The 24,793-nt window shown below is 41.7% G+C and overlaps 1 protein-coding gene across 2 annotated transcripts; it reads left to right on the plus strand.

Moving 5' to 3' along the window:
- Positions 1-6: 6 nt before the first annotated feature.
- Positions 7-24,562, plus strand: Klhl42 (kelch like family member 42). Of its 2 annotated transcripts, XM_015493198.2 has the most exons (4): positions 7-93; positions 382-914; positions 13,427-13,620; positions 19,097-24,562. In XM_015493198.2, the coding sequence occupies exons 1-4, from the start codon at positions 43-45 to the stop codon at positions 19,546-19,548; spliced, it is 1,230 nt and encodes a 409-aa protein (XP_015348684.1). In that variant the 5' UTR covers positions 7-42; the 3' UTR covers positions 19,549-24,562. The 2 variants fall into 2 exon arrangements, with proteins under 2 accessions (XP_015348684.1, XP_015348683.1); XM_015493197.2 differs by having other exon boundaries at positions 7-914.
- The last annotated feature ends 231 nt before the right edge of the window (positions 24,563-24,793 follow it).

The following is a 24,793-nucleotide window of genomic DNA, read 5'->3' on the forward strand; positions in this document are numbered from 1 at the left end:
GCAGAGCTGGCGGGGAGCCCCCAGACCCCCGGGGCCCCAGCCATGTCGGCGGAGGAGATGGTGCAGATCCGCCTGGAGGACCGCTGTTACCCGGTGAGCAAGAGGAAGCTCATCGAGCAGAGCGATTACTTCCGCGCCCTCTACCGCTCCGGCATGCGGGAGGCCCTGAGCCAGGAAGCTGGCGGCCCAGAGGTGCAGCAGCTGCGCGGCCTCAGCGCGCCGGGCCTGCGGCTGGTGCTGGACTTCATCAATGCCGGCGGGGCCCGCGAAGGCTGGCTCCTGGGCCCGCGGGGGGAGAAGGGCGGAGGGCTGGAGGAGGAAGAGGACATGGACGAGGTGAGCCTGCTGTCTGAGCTGGTGGAAGCAGCCTCCTTCCTGCAGGTCACGTCCCTACTGCAGCTGCTGCTGTCCCAAGTGCGGCTCAACAACTGCCTGGAAATGTACCGCCTGGCGCAGGTGTACGGGCTTCCAGACCTGCAGGAGGCCTGCCTGCGCTTCATGGTCGTCCACTTCCACGAGGTGCTGTGCAAGCCCCAGTTCCACCTCCTGGTGTCTCCTCCCCAAGCTCCGGGGGACATCAGCCTGAAGCAGAGGCTGAGGGAGGCCCGGATGACTGGGACTCCTGTCCTTGTAGCCCTGGGGGACTTCCTGGGAGGACCCCTGGCCCCTCATCCCTACCAGGGAGAGCCCCCGTCCATGCTCAGGTATGAGGAGATGACTGAGCGTTGGTTCCCGCTGGCCAATAACCTTCCTCCCGATCTGGTGAATGTCAGGGGTTATGGGTCAGCCATCCTGGACAACTACCTCTTCATAGTGGGCGGGTACAGAATCACTAGCCAGGAGATCTCCGCTGCACATTCCTACAACCCCAGCACCAACGAGTGGCTCCAGGTGGCCTCCATGAACCAGAAGAGGTAAGAGCCCCCAGCAGAGTCTGCTTCTTTCTCTTCGTTCACTTGTTTGTTCGTTCATTCCCCAGTGTTTACTGGGCCGTCACAGAGGGTGCTTTGAGGTGGGAATGACATCTTCAGGAGTGTTGCTGGCCTTGACTCTGGCACAGTTCCAGTGAACTGAGAACTTGCAAGGAAGAAGAGGCTTCAGTGAGGTCAACTAGCTGAGTGATTTTCTCTCAGGTATTGTGCCTTTAGTTAAAACTGCTTTTTTTGCTTCTCTCCTAGTGGAAAGGTGATGTGGTTTCCCAGGATACTTTAAAAGAAAACTGGTCTTTCATTTTTCTTAACTTTTGTTTTTTAGCATCTGATCCTGATTATAATGACACACTGGACAGTGATTTAAAACACTGACTTTGGGAGATTTTTGTTATCCATGACTTTGAAGCCTTCCATACTGGGAAGACAATTTGGGACCAGAAGATCCTTTTTAGGGAGTTATAAATATGTACTATATAGGATTGCCTCTCTTAGTTTTCCTTTCTTTTACTTCTTCCTTCCTTTCTTCCCAGACAGCCATCATCATTGACCCAAAACTTGAGCCTGGCAGTGGTCAACTACAGAATTGGATCACAGTCCACTTAGTATCTGGTATCTGTAGGACATTGATTCCAGAACTCCCTCAGATACCAAAATGTGTGGATACTTAGGTCCCTTACATTAAATGGCCACAGTACTCACATATAATCTGTGCACATTCTCCTGTATACTTTAAATCATTTCCCCAATACTTATAATACCTAACACAGTGTAAGTGCTGTGTAAATAGTTGTTATACCGTATTGTTTAGGGAATAATGACAAGATAGTCTGTGCGTGTTCAGTAGAGATGAAGTACCCCCATACATTTTCCACCCACAGTTGGTTGAGTTGAGTTAATGCGAAACCTGCAGATATAGGGTGCCAAATGTATTTCCATCCAACGCAGCCATCTCCTTTCCCATTCTGTAGATCCCTCCTACCAGTTCTTGGGAGACTTGAAGAAAAGACTCAAAAAGGAGAAACTTGGGGGTGGTGGTGGGAGGGGAGGTAGGGAGAGGAGCCAGGAAAGAAAGATAAAAATAAGAGCAGAGGACAACTAAAGGAAGGAAGGGGTAGGAAATAAGATGGTAGGGCCCAAGATGCCTCAATCCATTATTCAGAAGTGGGAAGAAGAATCAATGTGATCCAGGAAAGAAATGAATACCTTTCTTCCAGGCTACCTGTTGTCATCTCAAGCACCACCCTGGTCCCTGCCTGACATGTAGAGCAAAGAATTGGGGAACTCATAGCCAGACAAAGAAAGTTTGAACAGTAATGGGACATCCATTATACATATATACTCCACTCGAGGATCCCCCTATGTCAGAGATTATTTGGGGGAGCACTGGCTTTATTTCTACCATAATATAAATTCATTTGGGAAAGTGTGCTTTTTTGTTTTTTTTCCTGATGATAAACATACTGTGTGGTTATAGAAAACTGAAAAAATGAAGGAGTGGAGAGACTATCACTCCTACTCCTTCCTCCTAGAGGAAGTATCTCCAGCTTGGCACATTTTAGTCCAGCCTCTTCTTAATGCATTGTTTAAGTCATTGAGATTTCATGTTTACAATTTGGTTTTAAATATGTTATTTTTAAAGAGATTTTAAGAGCTTTATTTATTTTCAACATGGGTTCTTACTATATTGCCCAGGCTGTCCTCAAATTTGAGAGCCTCCTGAGTAGCTGGGATTACAGTAAGGTGCCACCACACCCACCTTTATTTATGTATTTGTGCAGTAGGATGTGAGCTACACATCCTACCTCAGTTTTAAGAGCCTTAATTGAAGCAACAAAGGAATATTTGATAGCTATAGGCGATGCTCGGTAGGGATGGAAGGCTCAAGTTCTCTATTACCTTTTTTATATGTCTCTAGGTATATCAAGTTATACTCAATATACCATCCTTAGCACTGTAGCACTAACACTACACCTCAGACTTTTTTTTTCTTTATAAATCCTTGGCAGTCTTTTTTTTTTTTTTTTTAGGAATGCTCTTTCTGTCCACTTGGAAGAAAAATATTAAGTAATATACAAGGACATGCTTCTTAGAAAAACTACAAGTGAGTGACAAGAGGTGGAGGCAGGAGGATTGCAAGTTCAAGGCCAGCCTCAACAACTAAGTGAGACCCTGATCAATTTAGTGAGACTTGGTCTCAAAAAATAGAAAGGACTGAGGATGTGGCCCAATGGTAAAATGCCTATAGGTTCAATCACCAGTACCAAAACCCCCAAAACTACAAATGACTTGAAAAAGTTTAGAATGAAAAAATTTAAGTATCTGTAGATGTATATTAAATTTATGTACTATAAGTTTGTAAACATGTATTTACTTATATATTGATAATAATTAACAGTAGGGAAAACATGTATGTATATTCCTGAATATGCCTAGGATATGAATAATTCTTTTGTTGAGTGTATCCATGCTGTATATGCTACCCACCCCATTACTCACTTAGTAGTTAATGTATAACTATATAGTATATTTATCATCAGGATGAATATCACTTTATACGTATTTATTTTTCCTCTAAAATTATTTGTTTATGCTAATTATTTAATATTTCCACTTAATAGTACACTGTATCTGAGTTTTTTCTGTGTCAACAAATGCAGATTTACCACTGTCTTGTGTAGCATTCCAGCCTGTGGGTATACCTTAGTGTAATTAGCCTTTCCTTTATTCATAAACATTTAGGTCACTTCCATTTGCCATGATAAGCAATGCTGAATTGAACTTCTTAGTATATATGTATCTTAGTAGATGCATGTGAGTTAATTCCCTATGTCAAAATCTTGAAATCCCTGGGTAGGTGGGGTAAAATAAAGTGCATGAACATTTTAAATTTTGGTAGCTCTTGACAAATTGCCTATCAGAAAATGTTCTAGTGTCCTTTCCAATCAATAGCATTTGAACATGACAGTTCCATAGACTCTTGCCAAGATGAGATATTATCATCTTTTCCTCCCATTCTAATAGACAAAAATACGGGTGTGATTTCCCCTGATTAGAAGACTTTATTTTTCATATGTTTATTGGATATTTGTACTTATTTTGTAAATAAATAATCATTGTTGTGTTTTAAAAATTCGCTTACCTTTTTCATATTCATTTTAGAAATTATATATACATATTTTTCTTGTATATTAGGTCATATTGAGAATATTTCTCCATGCTTTTATTTTTTGTTTTATATGATTCAAAAATGAAGTTCCAAAGTGGTCAGGGAGGTGAAGTGAATGAATAGAATGATGGGTGGGAGTTTTGATGATCCCGAGAACTACTCTCCCCAGAAAAGTGGGCTCTACTCTCAGCCACATCTGGTTATTTCCAGTGGAAGTGAGGAAATGGTATTGCTAGATATCCAAATATCCCAGGTTTTATATGTTGGCAATTAGTTTTATTTTTTAAAAAAAGCAATCAACAACAAAAACCTTGTAGAGCAAATAAAATGCAGCCTAGCATTAACCTGTGACCCATCAGTCTTAGACTTCAGATTTGTAATGTCTTCTTACATGAAGAAACTTTAAGTTTTTTGAAGTTGGATTTGTTACGTGTCCTATTAGTTTTGTGTTTTCCAAAGGAAAGTCTTCTACAGCTAAAATATACAAATACTGATTTGTATCATGTTCTATCTTATGGCATGGCCTTTTTTCATTTAGATCTGAAAGTGGGATTTGTTTTCGTAAAAAATGTTTTCAGTTTGGCAAAGTGATCATTCCTTTATCAGTGCTACATTTTAAAATTAATGTAGTTTGTTAACATGTTTTATTGTCTGGTGGAACTGAAACCTCTTTTCTGTTTCAATTAATTTTACTCTTTGTAATGGTTTGGATATGAGGTGTTGTCCTCTGGTGCCACCCCCCACAACCCCCAAAAGGCTCATGATTAGATTATGAGAGCCATAATCTAATCAGTCCATCCTAATTGGAATGGGATGAGTGGTAGCAATAGGCAGATGGGCATGACTGGTGGAAGTGGGTCATGAGGGTAAAAATCCTCTAAGAGTTCATCAATCTTTGGCCCCTTTCCCACTCTTTCCATCTCTGCTTCCTCCATGAGATGAGGTGCCTTCCATGCAATAATCCTTTTATCATGTTGTTCTGCCTTACCTTGAGATCAAAGTGATGGAGTCAGGTAACCGTGTAGTGAACCTAACCTCTGAAACTGTGAACCCCAAATAAACTTTTATTCCTCTAAGTTGGTCTTGTTGGGTATTTTGGTCATAGTAATGTAAAACTGACTAATAGAGTTATTGGTACTGAAAAGTGGGGTTGTGGCTGTGACTAGCCTGTTCATGTGGTTCAGAAGCCTTTGGACCTGGTTGTGGGAGGAGTTTTGAAAGTTTGAAGATGCCAGCTGGAGAAGCCCTGGAATGTTGTGATTGGGGCTTAATGGGTGGGTTCTGGTGAGAACTGAGAAGACCTGAATGCTGATAAGAATGCAGACTGTAAAGGCTGTGCTTATGAGGTTTTAGAGGGAAACAGGGATTCTATTTTGGCAAAGAACTCGTCTACATTTTGCCCATGTCCTGAGACTTCACATGACTCCATATGTAAAGATGATGGACTGATTAACCTGGTGGAAGAAATTTCAAGGAAGCACAGCATTCAGGTGGTGGCATGGGTATTGCCACTGGTTTTTAGCCATGTTTACTGTGAGAATCAGAAGAAAAAAGTAGAACAGGACTTTAAAAACTTGCAGTTTGGCTAGAAAAGTGTGTAAAACTGGGGACAAGGAAAGTGTAGTTTTGAAGAGATTATAACCTCTAAAATGATGCTAAGTGATGCACAGAGGCAATAGGAAAGATACCTTGAGGGCCTTCTCAGGAATTATCAAGACCACACCCACCACAGGCTCAAAGGTGTAAAGGTACAAGTTCCTTTGAGAATAGACTGCAGGAGCACCCTTCTCACATGGGGAGGGCCTGCAAAGTTGTTTCACTATACTCAGTTGCCTAGTTATTCAGAGGCTGCTGCAGCGGTGCTCTCAGAGGGCTCAGCTACTGGTAAAGCTGGCAGCAGACATTGGCATTGTCCTTGTGCTAGATCTGCCGGAATGCAGGATGCTTGAGTTAGGGGGTCATAGAGACTTCAACCAAGACTTCAAAGGAAGGCCTGGAAGGCCAGGCAAAATATAGGGTCAGAATTCCTGAGAGAGTGGTGGGCTGCCTCTGAGAGAGAGGTGTATGAAGCTGTGAAGATGAAGCCAAAGCTGGAATGGAGACCCAAGGAATTAAGAGATGCTTGTAATGTGCTCTCTGTCAAGAAAACCTGCTGTCTGCAGAGAGTGCCAGGCTAAGAGAAGCCATGAGCACTGCAACAAGTAAGGCCAAAGGAGCCAGACTGCTCCAGCCCCTGGGAGGGAACATGTTACCACCTTGTGCCCCAGATGCCAGAGGTAGAGCTATAGTAAATGTTTCCTTGGCTGGTTTTCAGTTTTTTTTTTGGGGGGGGTCCTATCCCTTCTTTCTATACCCCTATTCCTCCCTTTTAGAATGCAAATATTTACTCTGTGCCATTGTATATTGGACATGTGTAACTTACTTTTGATCATTATAGGGGCTCATAGCCAAGAGACTGCCTTGAGTCTGAGAAAAGACTTTAGATTTGGCCTTTTGGACGGTTAACACTATGGAGACTCTTGGAGATGGATTTTGCATTGTAAGATAAACATGATCTTTTGGAGGCCAGGGGTAGGATATTATGATTTGGATATGAGATGTCCCCCCAAAGCCTCTGTGTTAATGCAGGAATAATCAGAGGTGAAATGATTAGATTATGAGAGCTATATCCTAATCACTCCAAAATAGTTTGGACTGTGTGTTAGCTGTAGGCAGGTGGGGCACGGCTGGAGGAGGTGGGTCACTGAGGGCATGCCCTGGAAGGGTTCATCTTCTTTTTGGCCCCTTCCATCCTCTTTCTCTGCTTCCTGGTCTCCATGAAGTGGCCTTCTTTCCTCTACCACCACCTCTCCACTATGATGTTCTGCCTCACCTTGGGCCCAAAGCCATGGAGTCAGCCAGTCTTGAGCAGCACCTCTGAAACTGTCAGTCCCTAATAAACTTTTCCCTTTCTGAGTTGGTCTTGTTAGACATTTTGGTTGCAGCTACATAAAGATGAGGAACACATTATTTTTTGCACATTTCTCTTTCAGTTAAGTTTTTAGAGTCAGCTTGTCAAGTTCTATAGGAATTTTGATTGGAATTACGTGGTATTTATAGATTAGAGTAAAATTAATAGTTTTATCCACAGTAGGGTCCCCCTTATCAGAGGTTTGGATGTCCTTGGTTTTAGTGACCATTGGTCTGATGATGTTAAGCAGAGAATTCCAGAAATAATTTGTAAGTTTAAATTGATGTCATTCTGAGTAGAGTGATGAAATCTCACACCATCCTGCTCCTTTCTGCATAGGACATGAATTGTCCCTTTGTCCAATGTATCCACATTGTATACACTACCCACCCATTAGTCACCATAGTCATTTAGTTGTTATCAACAGTCTTGGTATTGCAGTGCTTGTGTTTAAGTAACCTTTTTTAAACTTAATAATGACTTCAGTGTATAAGAATAGTGATACAATTAGTATATGTCACAGAGAAACTGTAATATTTGTCCTTAAAGGAATAGATGTTCTCTATTTAAAAAGGAAAGAGAAAAGAACGTATGCTGAGGTTGCTAAGATCTATAGTAAGAATAAATCTATTTGTGAAATTGGAAAGAAAGAAAAAGAAATTCATGCTAGTTTTGCTGTTGCACCTAAAACTGTAAAAATTATGGTCATAGTGTGTGATAAGTGCTTAGTTAAAATAGAAAAGGCATTATTATAGGGTTTGGTATTGTCTATGGCTTCATGTATCCCATTGGGGGTTGGATAAGAGGAGACTGCTATAGCTTGTAGCTAGAAAAAAAAATTGTTTTTTCATATATTTAATTCTTTTAGTCCTTTGGAAAATTTTCCTTTATTATTTTCATATAGTCTGGGTTTTTTTGTTGTTTGTTTGTTTGTTTTGTTTGTTTGTTTATTTGTTTTGTTGTTTTGTTTTTTGGTGTTCCTGGAGACTAAAGCCAGAACTTCATCCCCAGCCCAACAGAATTTTGTTAAGTTGCCCAGGTTGGCCTCAAACTTGAGATCCTCCTGCCTCAGCCTCCCAAGTCTGGGATTACAGGTGTATGCCACCTTGCCCAGCTGCAGTGATCATCTTCATTGCAAAAAATTTTTCCCTGTATTTAAATTTTCTTTTCCTTTCAAGATATAAAGCGTCGTGCTTTTTGTACTACTATATTCATTTTTAAAATGTCACCATATGAGTCTCAGCTTCACCAAAGCACTTTCCCCATCACTACTGGAAAGAGAAACAGATGTTTATGGTTTCCTGGCCTCAGTGAGTTTAAAATCAAATTTGAATGATGAGACGAGTAAAAATAAAACCTGGAAGGGGATTGTTCCTGGATAATGCATTCAGGACAGATTCTTCTCTGGAAGAAATTTGGAACCCTGAGTGAGAAAGACAGGTTTTGGCCTCTGGCTACACAGCATTTCAAATCTACCTTGATTCACTTTTGGCAATGACTGCTTTTGGGATGTGTCCATACTGACTTTTACTTTGATGAAGGGGTCAAATTCTGAGTGGCGCACTTACCTTGGGAACCGAACCAAGCAGTGATCCAGAATCTTCAATGACAGAATTGAAAGATTTTTATATAGCTCTTTGCACCTGCAGAACATGGTGCCGTGTGACCAGCAGTGGGTAAGAAAGAAACCTTGAGCACTGCGCCCACTTGCTTGAAAAGGACAATGCAAGTGAGTATCATTCTTTGAGAGGTCTCTTTCAAGTTTAGGGGTGCAACACTGCCTTATTGTCTGAACAGGAATTTGATCTCAGGAGTCTTCGGGATATAACTCATCATGTAAAAGCTTGTGTGACCACAAAATTGCTTTCCCTCCTCGCTTTAATTAGCAATAACTTGCAGGAACTGGCCACTGTTACTGCAGTAGGTTTATTAGTGTTCTGCTTTTCAAAGTCGTCTCTGGTCTCTTCCACGACACTGAACTTTTGCTGTGAACATGGAGCTGGGGTGTGTCTTCCTGCTGGAAGTGAGCACAGCAGGTTTAGGGACAGACTTCACAAACACTTTTCCCCGGCAGAGATGGGATCACAGTGGTCAGTCCCAATGCTTCCCAAGCTGTCCCTGATCCTCACAGCCAGCTTAAATATTGGCAGGGCATTTCTAGAAATGTGAAGCTTTGGCAGGTTTTACCCACCATGGTGGTGGTTGCAGTGAATGCAGGAATAGTGCAAAGCAAAGGGTTGTCTGTTCATCCCTCCCCCAGTTTAATTGTAACCAACAGTATAAATTGCAATTTGTGTTTTTGCTTTTGAATTTCTCAGAGGTGGGGAGGTTACTACATAGGGAAACAGCAAGCAGAGGAAGGAGAAAGGGTGGGACGAGAGGGTCCAGATGGCCTGCACACTAAATGGTCATCACCTGTGTGGTTGGGAAAGGATCCTAGCTTTTCACCCAAATTTTGACTCTAGCAAACTTCTCTGTGGAGTAAGTTACCACGGTGGTTTACATTTCCTGATATTCTTCTGGGTCAGGGCTTGTGGTCACTACTCAGGTCCCACTTCATACTTCATGCTCACGGCATCTCTGTGAGAGAGGTCCTATTAATGACCCCTTTTTCTCAATGAGAGAACTGAGGTTCGAAGAGTTGAATTAATCTCCACAGGATCACAAGGCGAGGCTCTAAGCAGCTTGGATATTTCTGTGGCACCGTGCCTACCTGTGGTTGTATATTAATCATTGATATCTGTGCACTAGATTTAGCATGTTTCAGGTTACATGAGGATTTGAAGAGGTTGCTTTTTTTTTTTTTTTAATTGGTGCTGGGGACTGTGTCGCTGTCCTGAAGAGTTTTCTTCTTATTGTATTTTTATTTGTTCCTTGGTTGGTTGGTTTTGTGGTTCTGGGGATTGAACCCAGGGACTTGGGCACTGAGCTACATTCTGAACTTTTTTAAAATTTTGTTTTGAAAAAGGGAGGGTCTCACCATGTTGTCTAGTCTGGCCTTGAACTTGTGATCCTTCTGCCTCCGCCTCCCAAGTAGTTGGGATTGTAGGCGTGTACCACTACATATGGCCCTAAAGAGCTTTTTATTTCTTGTAAGTGAAGTAGAAATTAAATTGCTGTATTTTCTAATTTTTCTCATTTGCATTTCTATATATTTCTATTAATTAAGTGAATCAAGTATGTAGCCATGACAAATTACTTGTAATTTGGTTTTAAATTTTTTTAACCATAGTATATTAGGGATCAATATGAGGAAAACACTGTAGAAATGATCATTTTTAAAAGTGATTGATATGCCAGTCAGGTGGTGCATGCCTTTAATCCCAGCTACTCAGGAGGCTGAAGCAGGAGGTTTGAAAGTTCAAGGCCAGCCTGGGCAACTTAGTGAGACCCTTTCTCAAAATTAAAAAAAAAAAAAAATGGAAAGGGCTGGCGGTATAGCTCAGTGGTAGAACATCCTGGGTTTAATCCCCAGCACCAAAAAATAAATAAATAAAAGTAATTGACAGCTTGGATGCGCATCTTTACACTTCAGGGGTTGAAGACTAGAAGTATTTTTGGGAAGTTGGAAATGAGGTGCCAAATGGCAAGAATCTGTAGATGAGAGAGCACTTTACAGAGTTCCACATATATCCTGGCCAGTGACTGCTACAGTTGACAAATAAGAAACCAACCTTCCCAAGTTCGAGAAACACAGCCTTAGGACACAGAAAAGCACCCCCAGAGTGCCAACAGAGAGTGGCACTTCTTTCTGCAAGTGCTGTCCTTTTCACCCCTTACTGAGTGCCAGACACTATGCTCTTATCCCCACCTCTCAGATGGAAAAACTGAGGCACAGATAAACTGAGATTTGGTGATGTCCCAAGGCCTTCAAGATGTTCAGCAATAAGCTTTTTCTGTGCAAGCCTGGAGTTAGAACCCTTATGGTATGCCTCTTCAATGGTGGTTGTGTTGAGGTGGCAGTTTCATCTTAAATCCCACATGAGTAAAGTATTTCTGTTCTCTTAAATCAGTGTGAGCAGGTTGGGATGCCGAGAAATGGAATTGTTTACTTTTTAACTGCTTAGTCACTCAGCCTCAGAAAGAAGCCCCTTACCTGTTTGCTTAGGACAAATGATCATGCTGGATGAATAGCAAAAACTGTTTTGATCTTACAAAATTTACTATCTGTGTACCTTTGGGGAGCAAAAACAAATTGAGGGCTGGTAAAATTTAGTGCTTATTTACTAGCTTGACTTCCTTTGGTTCCCCAAATTTGCACACACAGAGAGGGCACCTTGGTTGGATTTTAAGGACCATTGGCAGCAGGAAAGGTAAGCAGCATGAATCAGGGACCCCCCAGGAACTGCCACCCTGGTGGAGTCTGTTGGCATGAGAGACTGAATGGCTGGCTGGGTTTAATGGACAGTGTGAGCTCTTGTTGAAGAGTACTCTGTTCACTCTCTGATCTGAAAAATAAAACTAAATGAAAACACATTTTAAAGGTAAACATCATAGGCACCCTTTAAAAATCTTAACTTTTTAGTAGGTTATTAGTAACGTCTCTTCTGTCTCACGAGGCATCCGTGTTTATGGAACACCTATCAGGAGACCAAGCTCAGGCCTCTTTACTGCTGCTTCGTGATCTACTCTTACATAATTTTGTTTTGTTTTCCTTTTGTAGTCCCATTCCTTCCTAGCATATTGTTATTTTTGAGCCTTGTGTTGGCCTGCAAATTCACTTGACCTAGCATCTGTATTTCGCACAACAGAAAGCAAAAAAATGTCAAAAAACACTGTCCTAAAATAAATAAATAAATAAAATTTAAAAACCCAGTGTCCTATCTCAGTACCTGATGAGCGTTTGAGGTAAACATTGTGACCCCTTGTGATGGAAATCATCCTACCTTAGAGATGTGAATTGGTCTGGGTCAGGCTGAGTTAGGTGGCTGTCAGCAGAGCTGGATCTTGACCTGGGGGTTCCTGATTTGAGGCCAGGTCCTTTCCAGTTGCCTCTTGTTGCTCCTCAGCCTCTTGTTCACTTGTGACGGGTGCATGTATCACAGCCGACTGACTCAGTACTCCCAAATATTTATCCTTCCTGGCTTTCAGAGGACCCGTGAGTCCCATATGCTCATTGAAACAAATTGATTTTATCTTATCTTTCAACTCAAAAGTCATGAGACTTATCTAGTATCTGAGGCTTATGAATAGTGTTTAATTTTATATGGGATATGATGCTTCAAACCAGTTTATTTTAATTTTATTTTTTTGGGGGGGGTACCAGGAATTGAACTCAGGGACTCTATCATTAAGCCACATCCCCAGCCCTATTTTGTATTTTATTTAGAGATAGGGTCTCACTGAGTTGCTTAGTGCCTCACTAAATTGCTGAGGCTGGCTTTGAACTAGCAGTCCTCCTGTCTCAGCCTCTGGAGCTCCTGGGATTATAGGCGTGCGCTACTGCGTCTGGCGGGATCGGAGTGTTTTTAATCAGTTTAGTGCTTAATCTCCTTATTTGTAAGTTGTGAAGCAATCTGTGAGATTCCCTGTGGTGGAGGTGGAGTGCCAGTGAATGGTTAATGGAACAGGCATATTGGTAGTAAGGGGCTCTCCCCAGCCACCTTTGTCTCTGCCTGTCCTTGTAGGCAGTGCCTATATCTACCAAGATAGAGCCATCCCGCTCAGCAGGAAGAACAGATAACTATTCTGAGAGGAGAAAGACAAGGGCGGGTGGTTGCTTTTCTCCCTTATCATTTACTCTGCCCTGGAAAAAAAAGTACAGTCATCTCCCAGTGTCCATGGGAAGTTAGCTCCAGAACCCTGTCAGATACCAAAATCTGTAGGTGCTCAAGTCCCTAATATTAAAATGACACAGTATTTGCATAAAACCTGTGCACATCTTTCTCTCTAATAACTTATGATACCTAATATAGTGTAAACACTATGCAAATAATTGTTGTGCTGCGTTTTTTAGGGGAAAATGACAAGGAAAACAAAGTCTGTACATTTAGTGTAAATGCAGTTTTTCCCCCAAATATTTTTAATCCGTGGATGTAAAACCTGTGGGCCTAGAGCATCGACTGTTTTAGTGTATAAAGTGTCTTCAGTTCCTGGCCTGAAGCTGAGCCAGATTAGTACTTGTTATATTGAACTGCTCATCTTCAGTTGCTAATGCTGGAACGAAGTGCCATCCCTGTGAAGCCTGAGGGACAAGAGTAAAGCATGAGAAGTCCTTTCATTCCTCTGTCCTCAGGGAGGATGGCCCCCAACGTGGAGAGCTAATTTTCTGTAGCTGGCTCGCAGGTTCCACACTCTGCTTTAGCCGTTCACACCGTCGTCGTCGTACTTCATGATCAGAAGAACTGACTTTAATGGTCCCTTGTGTCTCTTTTTCAGGTCTAACTTCAAACTCGTGGCTGTTAATTCAAAACTCTATGCCATTGGCGGGCAGGCCGTTTCTAATGTTGAGTGTTATAATCCTGAGCAGGATGCATGGAATTTTGTGGCACCCTTACCAAATCCTCTGGCCGAATTCTCTGCGTGTGAGTGTAAGGGGAAAATTTATGTCATTGGAGGATATACTACCAGAGGTAAGTGGAGGGGCCAAGTGAGGGTTCTGTGTGGAAGCTTCAGTAGCCTGGGGGAGGGCAGGAGGGTGCTGAGGAAACTCTGGAATGCTGAGTGTGATTTTATACATTGATTATATATGTACACATCTGAAGGAAGGAGAATCCATATGACGGGTGGTTTAGATTGGAGGGACCTTTGATGACTTTGTGAGTGTGAAAGTTCCAATAGGGTAGGGGAAGCCATGAAGAAAATATATTTTCCTTATATTTCTGAAAACACCGCCTGTGGTCAGCTATGACCTGATTGGACCTGGTTTGTAGAGGTCGTTTGGGTCTCAGGTGCTCTCTGGGTGGGAGGTCTTTGTAAGGGTTCTTTAGCTGAGAATCCTTCTCCCAAACACACCCAGTCCACCCACCCAGCACTGAGGTGCTGCTGCCTTCCGGCAGATGTGGGCTTTCATTTGTACAAGCACGTCAGGTATGGTTCCTGAAGCCCAGCTCTTGCACATTGTTCATATTGGTCCTAGGAGGTGCGTCAATACTAGAGAATTCTTTTCTTGATCAGTAAGAGGCAATTGTGCTATTAAACTGTACATGTGTTTTTCATTTTTTGAGACTGGATCTCATTATGTTGCTCAGGCTAGTATCTAACTCCTGGGCTCAAGTGATCCTCCCACCTCAGACTCCTAAGTAGCTGCAGGGATGCACCACACACCTGACTCTGGGGAAGCCCTTTGTTGTTGAAACTGCTCAATATATTTTCTTCTTCCCTTTTGTTTCTTCTCTTTCCTCCTTCTTTCCTTTTCTTTTTCTTTTCTTTTTTTTTTTTGAACTGGGGATTGAATTGAGGGCCCTGCACTTGCTAGGTCAGTGTTCTACCACTGAGCTGCACCCCAGCCCCACTTTTCACTTTGTTTTGGATGTCATTTTATAATTAGTAATTTGAAAATAAACCATGTTTCCAGCAAGTTTTATCCTGCTGTACTTGGTAGGGAGCATCCCAGGTAACAGTGGTGGAAACAGCATGTTGTGAGAGGGACAACAACGAGGGATAGCCAGGGAGAGGTGTCCTTTCCTTTACCTGCCCCCACCCCCCACCCTGTTCCTTAAAGCAGTTGTCTCCAAGTTATCTCTTGGCCAGGGAAATTTCTGTGTTTGATCTGTTTGACTGTATAGACTCCAAAACTTACAGGAAGGTATTACCGGACTCAGGTCTTTTAGCCACACTTGAATAGTAGAGTTACCATTAATTTTGACATAGTGAAATAACCTAATGCTTCTTTATGGTACAGTGTGGGCAGGACAGAGCTGTCTAACTCAGCCTGGTCACAGGCATGGAAAAGGTTCTTTTAGGCCACGAGCAGCCATATGCCACTTCCTAAAGGGCAGAAATCCATGTGCTAGTATAGAATTCAAATAGATGACAAAAATTCTTTTCACCATATCCAAATGTCTTGTTTGGGGGACTTATGTTAGAGGAAGAAATTAAATGCCAAGTATTTTGATTGACTTTTTTTTTTGGTGACAGAATATTTTGATACTTTTTAAATGTTGATTCAGTGGGGAGGATGATGGGTTGTATATTATTTTCCTGTTGCTGCTGTAACAAATTAGCATGAACTTGAGAGTCTAGAACAACAGAAATGTATTTCTTCGTGGTTCTGGAGACCAAAAGGCAGAATCAGAGTTATCAGCAGGGTCCTGCTCCTTCAAATGGCTCTAGGGAAGAATTCTTCCTTCCTTTTCCCCCACTTGTGTTATTCCTTGGCTAGTGGCTATGTAACGCCAGTCTGCCTTCCGTTTTCACGTGGCCTTCTTATCCATGTGCATTTTCTTTTCTGTCTAGTATAAGTGTAGTTATTGGATTTAGGGTCCCACCTGTGTAATCCAGAGTGATCTTAAGGTCCTTAATTATATCTGCAAAGATTTTTTTTCCCCAAATAAGGATATACTCCCAGGTTTCAAGAATTAGTGGGTGGACATATCTTTGGGGGAGCCACCATTCAACCTACTACGTGTGGTATGTGTATTCACACACTTAAGGAGAGGCGGTGGCAGAGGAGTGCATTGGAAGGAGTAAGGCTTTGTTGTTGCTTTGCTGTGCTGGGGTTGAACCCAGGGCCTCCTGTAAGCTGCATCCCCAGCTTCACCCCCTGCCCTTTTTCACTCCACGTTGTCATCACTTGTGAAGCTATTTCCTCTCTAGTGACCTTCTGCTGAAAGTAATTGCCAGTTTTTTCTTTGCAAATAATTGAAAAAATATGAGACTTAGCAGATACTTTTTTTACCTTCAACCTTGGTGTTTATTTAGGTTTCAGTGAACAACTTTCTATGCTCCGATAGCCATGGCCTCTCCAACCCCAATCTCCTGTCTCCAGGCACGTAAACTGTTATATAGCTATAAGCAGTTTTAAGAATCCCGATTCCTCCCTAGACTGAGTAATGCGGAATGCATCCTGTGGCCTGACACAAGGTGCACACCTTCCTCAACTTCTCTTATCACCAGGAACTGCTGAGCACCAGTGCCTGAACAATACTCTGCTGGTAGATTTCCTGGTTTTTCCATGACCTTGGCTGAGCAAATGTCCTTTAGAAGGAAAGCCCTTCTTGTGTGTTTGGTAGCATTACAAGCCACTGCTAGTGAGCCTTCTTCACTTGGGCCACCCACCGTGATTTCTGCCCTGGATTCCAAATGCCAAAGACCATGATGGGATGGTTAGCTGATGTGGGTGGATGGGTGTTTGTGTAAGTCTTGAAAACAAAAGTGTTTTCGAAGATGAGAGTTCAGGGCAGTTACTTGCACTCTGAAGCCCTCCTCCTCTGCATGGGCTTTCCCAGCTCTTTGTAAGAGTTCCCTGTAGTTCAGTCATCCCAGTTGTTATGGGAAAAATATATATCAGAACTTAAAGCTGCGTTCTTAGCCTGCCTACTACTTAAGTTAGGTGAGGCTTTTAAAATTCAATAAATAATAATTCATAACTTCAAAATAGCTATTTGATATTTTAATTCTTTGGCAAGCACTAAAGAAATAAGAATTCAACAGAAAGTCATAGTAACCACAGAAGGAAGAAGGACGATTTGTGAAACTTCAAAATCAAGTTTAAATGTAAAAATGAAAAGATTATCCCACCAACTCAAGATCACCTCAGTACATAGTCTAAGTGTGCTGAGTGAGGAAAAAGAACTCTACAGAAGACATGGAGAGACCTTGTTGCCTGAACTAAGAAATCAGTGGGATTGTCACTAGAATAAGTCCTTTATTCCTTTAGTGGGGAGTCTAGTTACTAAGTCAGGAGCACTTTTTAGCAGATGAGTGGCCAAACTCCCTCAAACCCCTCTCCTAGAATGGTTTTACCACAGAGGCTACAGTAAAATGAAATATGCAAAGATATCAATCAGGACAGTTTCCTGAAGCTGTAATAATTCTAGAATTTCTATAGTACACAGAGTTGCCCACGTAGGACGTGGTCTGTCTGCATGCCCTTCTGGGAGGCTCTTTGGCTGGACCAGATGTGGCTGTGGAGCTCTTTAAGCATTGCTAACTCTGGGTGGGCCCTTCTTTCTCAAGAGGGGGGTGCTGAAGGAAGAGGCAAATCCTTGAGAAAATGAGCTGTCTTCTGAACAGCTTCTGTAGCCATTGAAATGCTGTATGCTTTAATAGTGATCCAAGTCCCAAGTTGATCTGCCCCTCCACTCCTGAGTTTTTGTTGTTTGTTTAACAACAAACAGAAAGTTCATTCTTTCTGATAACTCATAACACTCTTTTTCCTCAGAGACTAAAATATTACATTTATTCTTTCTTAGAGGAGAAAAGGAAAAAACAATTAAAAAAAAAAAAAAAAGCTAGCTGGGCACAGTGGCACACGCCTGTGCTCAGGAGGCTGAGGCAGGAGGATCGCAAGTTCAAAGCCAACCTTGGCAACAGCAAGTCATTAAGCAACTCAATGAGACTCTTCTCTAAATAAAATATAAAATAGGGCTGGCGGGTGCAGGTGGGGGGGGGGTTGCTGGGGTTGTGGCTCAATGGCAGAGCACTTACCTAGCATGTGTGAGGCACTGGGTTCAATTCTCAGCACCACATATAAATAAATGAATTAAATAAAGGTCCATTAACAACTTAAAAAAAAATAGGGCTGGAGATGGGACTTAGTGGTCGAGTGCTCCTGAGTTCAATCCCCTGTACCCACCCCACCCCCCCCCCCGCAAAAAAAAAAAAAGAAAGAAAAAGAAAAGCTAGGCCTGGTGCTATGGTGCATGCCTGTAGTCCCAGCTTCTTGGGGGGCTGAGGCTTGAGGATTGCAAGTTCAAAGCCAGCCTGGGTAATTTATTGAGAATCTGTCTCCAAAATAAGATGAGGGCCTGGGGATGAGGCTCAGAGGTAGAGCACTTGCCTAGTATCCATAAGGCCCTGGGTTTAATTTCTAGCACTGCAAAAATAAATAAACTAGCTAGGCTGGGAATGTAGGTCAGTGGTGGAGTGTCCCTGGATTCAGTCCCCAGTACCAAGGAAATAAAAGCTAGATATTCTAAATTTCACAGGCTCTTTTCAAAGAGAGAAGAGGCAACCTTTTTCCCTAAAGAAAATAGCTATTAATTAGAAATAATATTAGAGAGACCTTTCAAGTGTGATTTCATCCACACAATTAACCATCTCTTTAGAAGTGGGCAGGGGAGGGTGGGCCTTTCTTAGTTTTTTTCTCCTGTGTTACAACTGGGAAGCAGAATAGCCAGGTGAGTCGGTAGCTTGTTACAAGGCAGAAGGTGAGACTCTCTGACATTTCTCTTGACTTGTAACTTTGTGTCCTTTCCTCTTGCCAGTCCTTGTAGATACTGCTGAGCTTGTAGATACTTGTGTTCTTAGGGTCAGCTGTCCAGGATAGGATCTTCAGGGCTGGGTTTGCAGGTCAATGGTAGAGCACTTGCCTAGCAGGTATAAGATCTTGGGTTTGATTCCCCTGCACTGACCTGACCTGATAGTTCACAGGAGTGAAGGTACCAGCGAGGAGGGACTATATTTAAATCAAAGCTGTTTCTCTGGCTCTAAGACTCTCCCAAGGGGGGCCGGGGCTGGGGGGGGAAGCGCATGAGCCTATTTTTCTGAAATATTTTCTAAATTATTTTCACCAAATAATTCTACCAGTAGTCTACTTATAACACTGTTCAAGGGTTTCTAAGCCATATCCATTTATTTTCAAATACTAAGCTTTTTTTTTTCCTTAATAACTGAACTGAAATCATCCCAAGAATGATACTTAAAGAACAGATTTATTTTAAGTTATATTCATTGTATAGTTGCATTTCCAGGAGGTAGATTGGGATGAACCCAAATGTATCTTTTCCCAGCCATTTGGAAAACTGTTTCTCAAACCTGTTTTTCTGAAAGGGTTTTTCCTCCTTGTGACGGAATTATGCACACGGAGGAAGAGGTTTATGTACGGCCTGGGTCATCTACAGTGTTGCTGATGGCTGTCATCATTTGCTTCTTTCTGTTTTTCAGACCGAAACATGAACATTTTGCAGTACTGCCCCTCTTCAGACATCTGGACGCTCTTTGAAACATGTGACGTTCACATTCGCAAGCAGCAGATGGTGTCTGTGGAGGAAACCATCTACATTGTGGGGGGATGTCTCCACGAACTGGGGCCCAACCGGAGGAGCAGCCAGAGCGAGGACATGCTCACTGTGCAGTCCTACAACACTGTCACCCGGCAGTGGCTCTACCTCAAGGAGAACACATCCAAATCCGGGCTTAACTTGACTTGCGCGCTCCACAATGACGGCATCTACATCATGAGCAGGGACGTGACCCTGTCCACCAGCTTGGAGCACCGAGTTTTCCTCAAGTACAATATCTTTTCAGATAGCTGGGAAGCATTTCGGCGATTCCCAGCCTTTGGACATAACTTGCTGGTTTCTTCTCTTTATCTGCCCAATAAAGCAGAAACATGACTGAATTGACTTCATACTTCAAACAAACCTGGTTCAAGACCAAAAAAAGGAGAAACAAAAAACAACAAAGGGAGACTGATTTCTAAAGGGAAAAAAATGTGGGCTAGAGTAGGTCACGGATATATACCAGTAGCAGCTGTAAATAAGCTTACTTGAACTAATTACTTGAAAACTTGTGGAAAAAGAGACCAACTTTATTATTTTTTAAATTATTGATTTTTAAATTATGGGAACAAATCCATGATAATGTTTTCATCCAAACACAATATTCTTGGGTCAGTGATGGAAACTTAGCATTAAAAAATGGGTTCAGGGGCTGGGAATATAGCCCAATTGGTAAAGTGCTTGCCTCATATGCACAAGGCCCTGGGTTCAATCCCCAGCACCACTAAAAAAAGTAAGTGGATTCATTGGGTCTGCTTGGTAAAGGGCCAAAGTCAATGATAGACATGAATGGTAAAGATGATTTTAAAATCTGTTTTATTTAGGTCACTTTAAATATCAGTAGTACCTTAAGTAGGAGACTTTAAATTATCAATTTACTTGATAATAACTTTGTTATTCTCCCTCCTCTCCCCGTCTTACCCACAGGTACTTCTAATGTGTTTAAAATAGGGTTCCATGTTCATATATTTTATTTGCACACTACTTTTCAGGAAACCTCCAATGATGGAACCCTAGAGTGAATCCTTGCAAGCAGTCAGTCCTCCCAAAATTTGTTTAAAACATTCTCAGTTTTCTTATCTTTTTTTTTTTCCAGTTATGAATGACAAAATAAATAGATTGATAAAACCTCTTTACTTCATATGTGGCATATTGCAGATCTATGTGGATCACATAAATTGCATTTCTAGGCCTACTATGTTGTTTAAAAGAGAGGGTATATTGTTTAAAAGGATGGCTATAAACATATATTTTTAAAATTGAATCTTGTATAGGAAGGGAAGGAAATACCAAATAAGAAAAAAAAATTGCCTTTAAGAATTCCTTTTATTGAATGTATTTGACTTAGTTTTTGTTTATCATGTTTAAATCAGGATACCTTTCTAATCTTAGCTTTGTAGTTCACGTTTTGCTTTTGTGGATTAAGGTGATGGTGGCTGTAAAACATTTGTGCTAGAAAGAGAGGAAGAAGAGAGAAATGGCCACTTTTTTTTTTTTTACCTCTGCTACTGGGGATAGAACCCAAGAGTGTTTTACCCTGAGTTACATCCCCACTGTGCTCTCAACCCCCTGCCATTTTTAAAAATTTTGAGACAGGGTCTTACTGAGTTGCCCAGGCTGGCCTCAAACTTGACATCCTCTTGTCTCAGCCTCCCGAGTCACTGGGAGTGCAGGTGTTTGCCATCACCCCTGACCACCTCTGGTGGTCTTTCTGAAATTAGGTAAGATGCTTGACTTACCTTAGTTGTGAACCCTGGTGGCTCACACAGCAATAGCAGTGAACAACTCAAGCAATTTCATTAAGTCAGTTAACAATGAGTAAAAGCTTCTGCCAATCATAGATCAACATTCCTTTACAAATATATACTCGGGTAGAGTATGCCAAGTGCATGACTAGCCATACATACATGAGGGCCTGGGTTTAATCCCCAGCACTAAGCACCAACGAAAAACTCTATACCCATACTAATGGAAATTTTATTTTGATTGAAAAACATTTTCTGAGGTTATCTGGTATTTTGTAATGGAATCAGTAAAACTGTGAGCCAGAGTCCAACTTTCTGCACTAATGGCAGGCAAAACCACTTTAGTCACAGCGTGCCTCTCCTTAAGAAAGCCCCTTAGAAAAACAGAACCGTCACAGTAGATAAACGTGTTCCCAAACACTGTGTGCCTCCAGCATGCCATTCACCGTGCAGATGCAGTAAGGAGAACAGTCGCTCCAGAGTTCTTCAGTTCGTTGAAGCAGTCACTACAGGGTTTCTTTACAACCATGGCCTCAAGTATCTGGTTACAAAAATCCCATTTGCGTGACTTTCCAGAAATATTAGGCAAAAATGATTAAGCCTTTATTTTGGGCAAGGAGATAAATCTTTGTATCTTGTCAGCAAATAATTCTATTAGTAGTCTACTTATAGCACTGTTTAAGGGTTTCTAAGCCATACCCATTGATTTTCAAGTACTAAGCTTTTTTTTTTTTTTTTTTTTTTTCCCCTTTCTAAGCAACTTTGAACTGAAATCATCCCAGGAATGATACTTAACGAATAGATTCATTTTAAGTTATAGACATTGTAGAATTGAATTTCTAGTGACCTCTATTTTCATGATGTATCTTTTAAAGTTTAATTTATTTTTGTTGCTACAGAGTTTAACTTTTTAAGGTCGTAGGTGTTCAGAAGACTAGCCAGTGGATTTAGTATGAACCCAGGTGATTAATTTGTACATAATCACATCACATAAACCACAGTATTATTTCTGCCAACCAGTTAATTCTCTTGCTGATTACATACTTTGGGTCTATTTTCCTAAGGCTGACAATTAGATTTTTTGGACCAAGTGAAGGTAAACTCTGATCCACAAAGCTCTTTTATAAGCTTGATTTGGTGTGTGTGTGTGTGTGTGTGTGTGTGTATGCTTGTATATTTTAGCTCTAAGATACACAGACTCCTAATAAGATTTTGTTTTCAGCTGCCAGCAGTGAAAGATAGAATGTGTAATAGGAACAGATCTGTGGCTTTTATGACATCACCCTGCTGTGCGCATCATCTGTGTTGACATTTTGAGGGTAGTTTTTATTTAGCTCGCTCTCTCATTGGTGCCAGTATTATATTGAAGACTCTGCCTATAATGAAGGCAATGTTTCCATGAAAATCTCCCCTTATCCCAAGACTGTCCTTTACTAAATTTGCTAATATCTATTTTCTTCCCATTCGCCTTCTCTAAATGCTTTATCCTCCCCCATCCCCAGATGCTCCTGAGGGGTGCTGACTTACTCTCTGGGGAGGGAAGTGGCTGGGAGGACCCGGTTGGAAGCTGTCTGGCCAGAAGTACCCATCTTCACAGGATGGTCTGGTGGAGGAGAGGTTGTTGTTTCTTCCTGTCATTCCTTCTGACTTTACTTTCAAAAACGCCTAGTTTCAGAGGTCTCTCTCTTTAGCCTCATTTAAAAGGTTTTCTGATGGATGTGTAAGAGTTGGTTGTTTTTGACAGTATTGGTTAAGTCATAATAATAAGGTATTAAGGAGACATGGATACCAGTAGGAAATAAGCGAAAGACATAAGCAGGAAAACCAAAGAGAACTGAACTCTGCCATCTTTATTAGTTTTTAAAGCCAAAATCCCATGTAATTCCAAATGCCTTAGATATTAATTAAAGCTATCGTGTGATAGACAAAGCTCTTTCTCTCTACAAAACAAATAAGTAAATGTTTCCTTTCAATGAACAGTTGCTTACTGAACATCAAGGGTGCAGTGCTTTCTGATGTCCAGGTAAAGTTATGATCCTTTCTGTTTGGCCAAGAGGTAAATTGAGGAGAAAAGCCTTGTTTTTCCTTATCAAACAGCATTCGGTGAAGAGTGGCTTATGCAGACCACTCAAGAGGCAGCCTGGTGAAGGGAAAAGGGAAGCATCTCGATGCCTTTTTCCTAGATGAGCAGCAGAGAGTGTGTGGCTTCTGTGCTTCTGTTCTTTCAAGGTGACATTATGAAGGATTGTGGCCCTCCCTCCCTAGGTCAGGATTCGCACTCAGAACCCATGTCCAATCCATGCTTCCAGATACCACTTACCCATCCATCAGAATGGAATGAAACCTATTTTCAACCCTGCTTTAGGAGTTAAGGCCTTGAATGCATGAATAGGTACCTTGAGAAATGGCTTTCAAAGCAACAAGTGGATTCATCTCCATTCCCTGATTACCAGAAATGCTTCAGTGTCTCATCAGAGCAAGATAATGCTGAGAACCAGGAACACATGAATAGTAAGCCACAGTCCCTGACCTGGAAGAGTTTACAGCCTTATAAATGTCTGCTCTAATGGTCTAAACAGGGCTTTCTTCTCAAAGGTGTTAGCTTCTTTCGGGCACATTGCTCTGGTCTGGCAGCCTCTTCAGTCTGGGTCCACAGTCTGTCTTTGACTTCATGGTATCATCATCATCATCATGAACCTGTTTTTCTTTAAATTCAAACATCCCATCCTGTGGTTTAGTTTTTTACTGTATTTTTTTCCCTCACTACTTACTATAATCTCTATACTTCATTTTAAGTCACATGTAATCTGCTTTATTTAGAAATATTAGCTAAGCATCATAGCCTTTGTAGCAGAGGGCTTGGCAACTTGATCTGATGGAAGGAGGAGGGAAGAGAGCCTGCTCTCCGCCTGCCTGTGTGTATAGCTTTGCCTCCAACACGCTCCCATGAGGGGGATTAATAAATGTTCGCTCAGACACTACTAAAATCAGTTGATTCTGCCTTTGTGATGATTATCCAACAGTAGCTTTCCACCCTTCGGTTTCATTCACCAAAGAGTGTTTGTTTCCCACCTTTTGTGTGAACTTGGGAACACAAGGCACAGCACACCAGTGCACATCTGCTTCACTTTTGCCCTCACGGTTCTGATCCATTCCTACAGGAAACATTAATCACAAAAGAGGGTCCATTTTGAAGAGCAAAGGGTGCTGAAATCACTTTTGTAGGGTTGGCTGGTGCTTTTTCAAATGGTTGCCAAGGTTTATTATTGATAAAGAAAAGGAAAATGTGATTTGCATTATTGTGTCGTTAAAAACAATTTCAGAATAGGGACACTTCGGTCGTCCCTATGATGTTTTCCTATCTAGTAGTCATTTTAGGAAAAATGATATTCTGTAGGATGAATAGTTCTGTTTTGTTTTGACTGATACTTTGTTAAAAAAAAAAAGTTGTACGGAGTCTTTAATTCTAAGTGTGGCTTGAAAGTGTGAACATTATCATGATTCATTTAAACGCAATGCCTGCAAAGCACTCACAGTGACAGCATTTTGTTTAGAACTAGAACTATAGAAGAAAATTTTCTTCAAATAAAATAGTTCTGAATCAGTGTCTGTTGTCTGTTAGGTTCTGTGCACCACCATAGGGCTATGTCAGATACTGGAGGAAAGAGGAGAGTCCCAGGGGAGGGGGGGCTGTCATTTGTAAGGAGGTCAGGGGATGGCAATCCTGCTGAAGCCACACTGGGTAGTGGTACCTGGAGCAGCAGTGAGGGTTTGGAAAAGAGGGATCTAAGACTGGCTTAGAATCCTGAGCATCCTTGGATCCATCCTTAGCCCCA

This window comes from Marmota marmota, unplaced genomic scaffold (genome assembly GCF_001458135.2).
Source record: "Marmota marmota marmota unplaced genomic scaffold, marMar, whole genome shotgun sequence".
NCBI classification, from domain to species: Eukaryota; Metazoa; Chordata; class Mammalia; order Rodentia; family Sciuridae; genus Marmota; species Marmota marmota.

Coding starts and splice junctions, on each gene's coding strand:
- Klhl42 (XM_015493197.2), top strand. CDS start 43: ATGTCGGCGGAGGAGATGGTGCAGATCCGCCTGGAGGACCGCTGTTAC. Junction 915..13,426: donor GCCTCCATGAACCAGAAGAG/GTAAGAGCCCCC, acceptor TCTCTTTTTCAG/GTCTAACTTCAAACTCGTGG. Junction 13,621..19,096: donor TGGAGGATATACTACCAGAG/GTAAGTGGAGGG, acceptor TCTGTTTTTCAG/ACCGAAACATGAACATTTTG.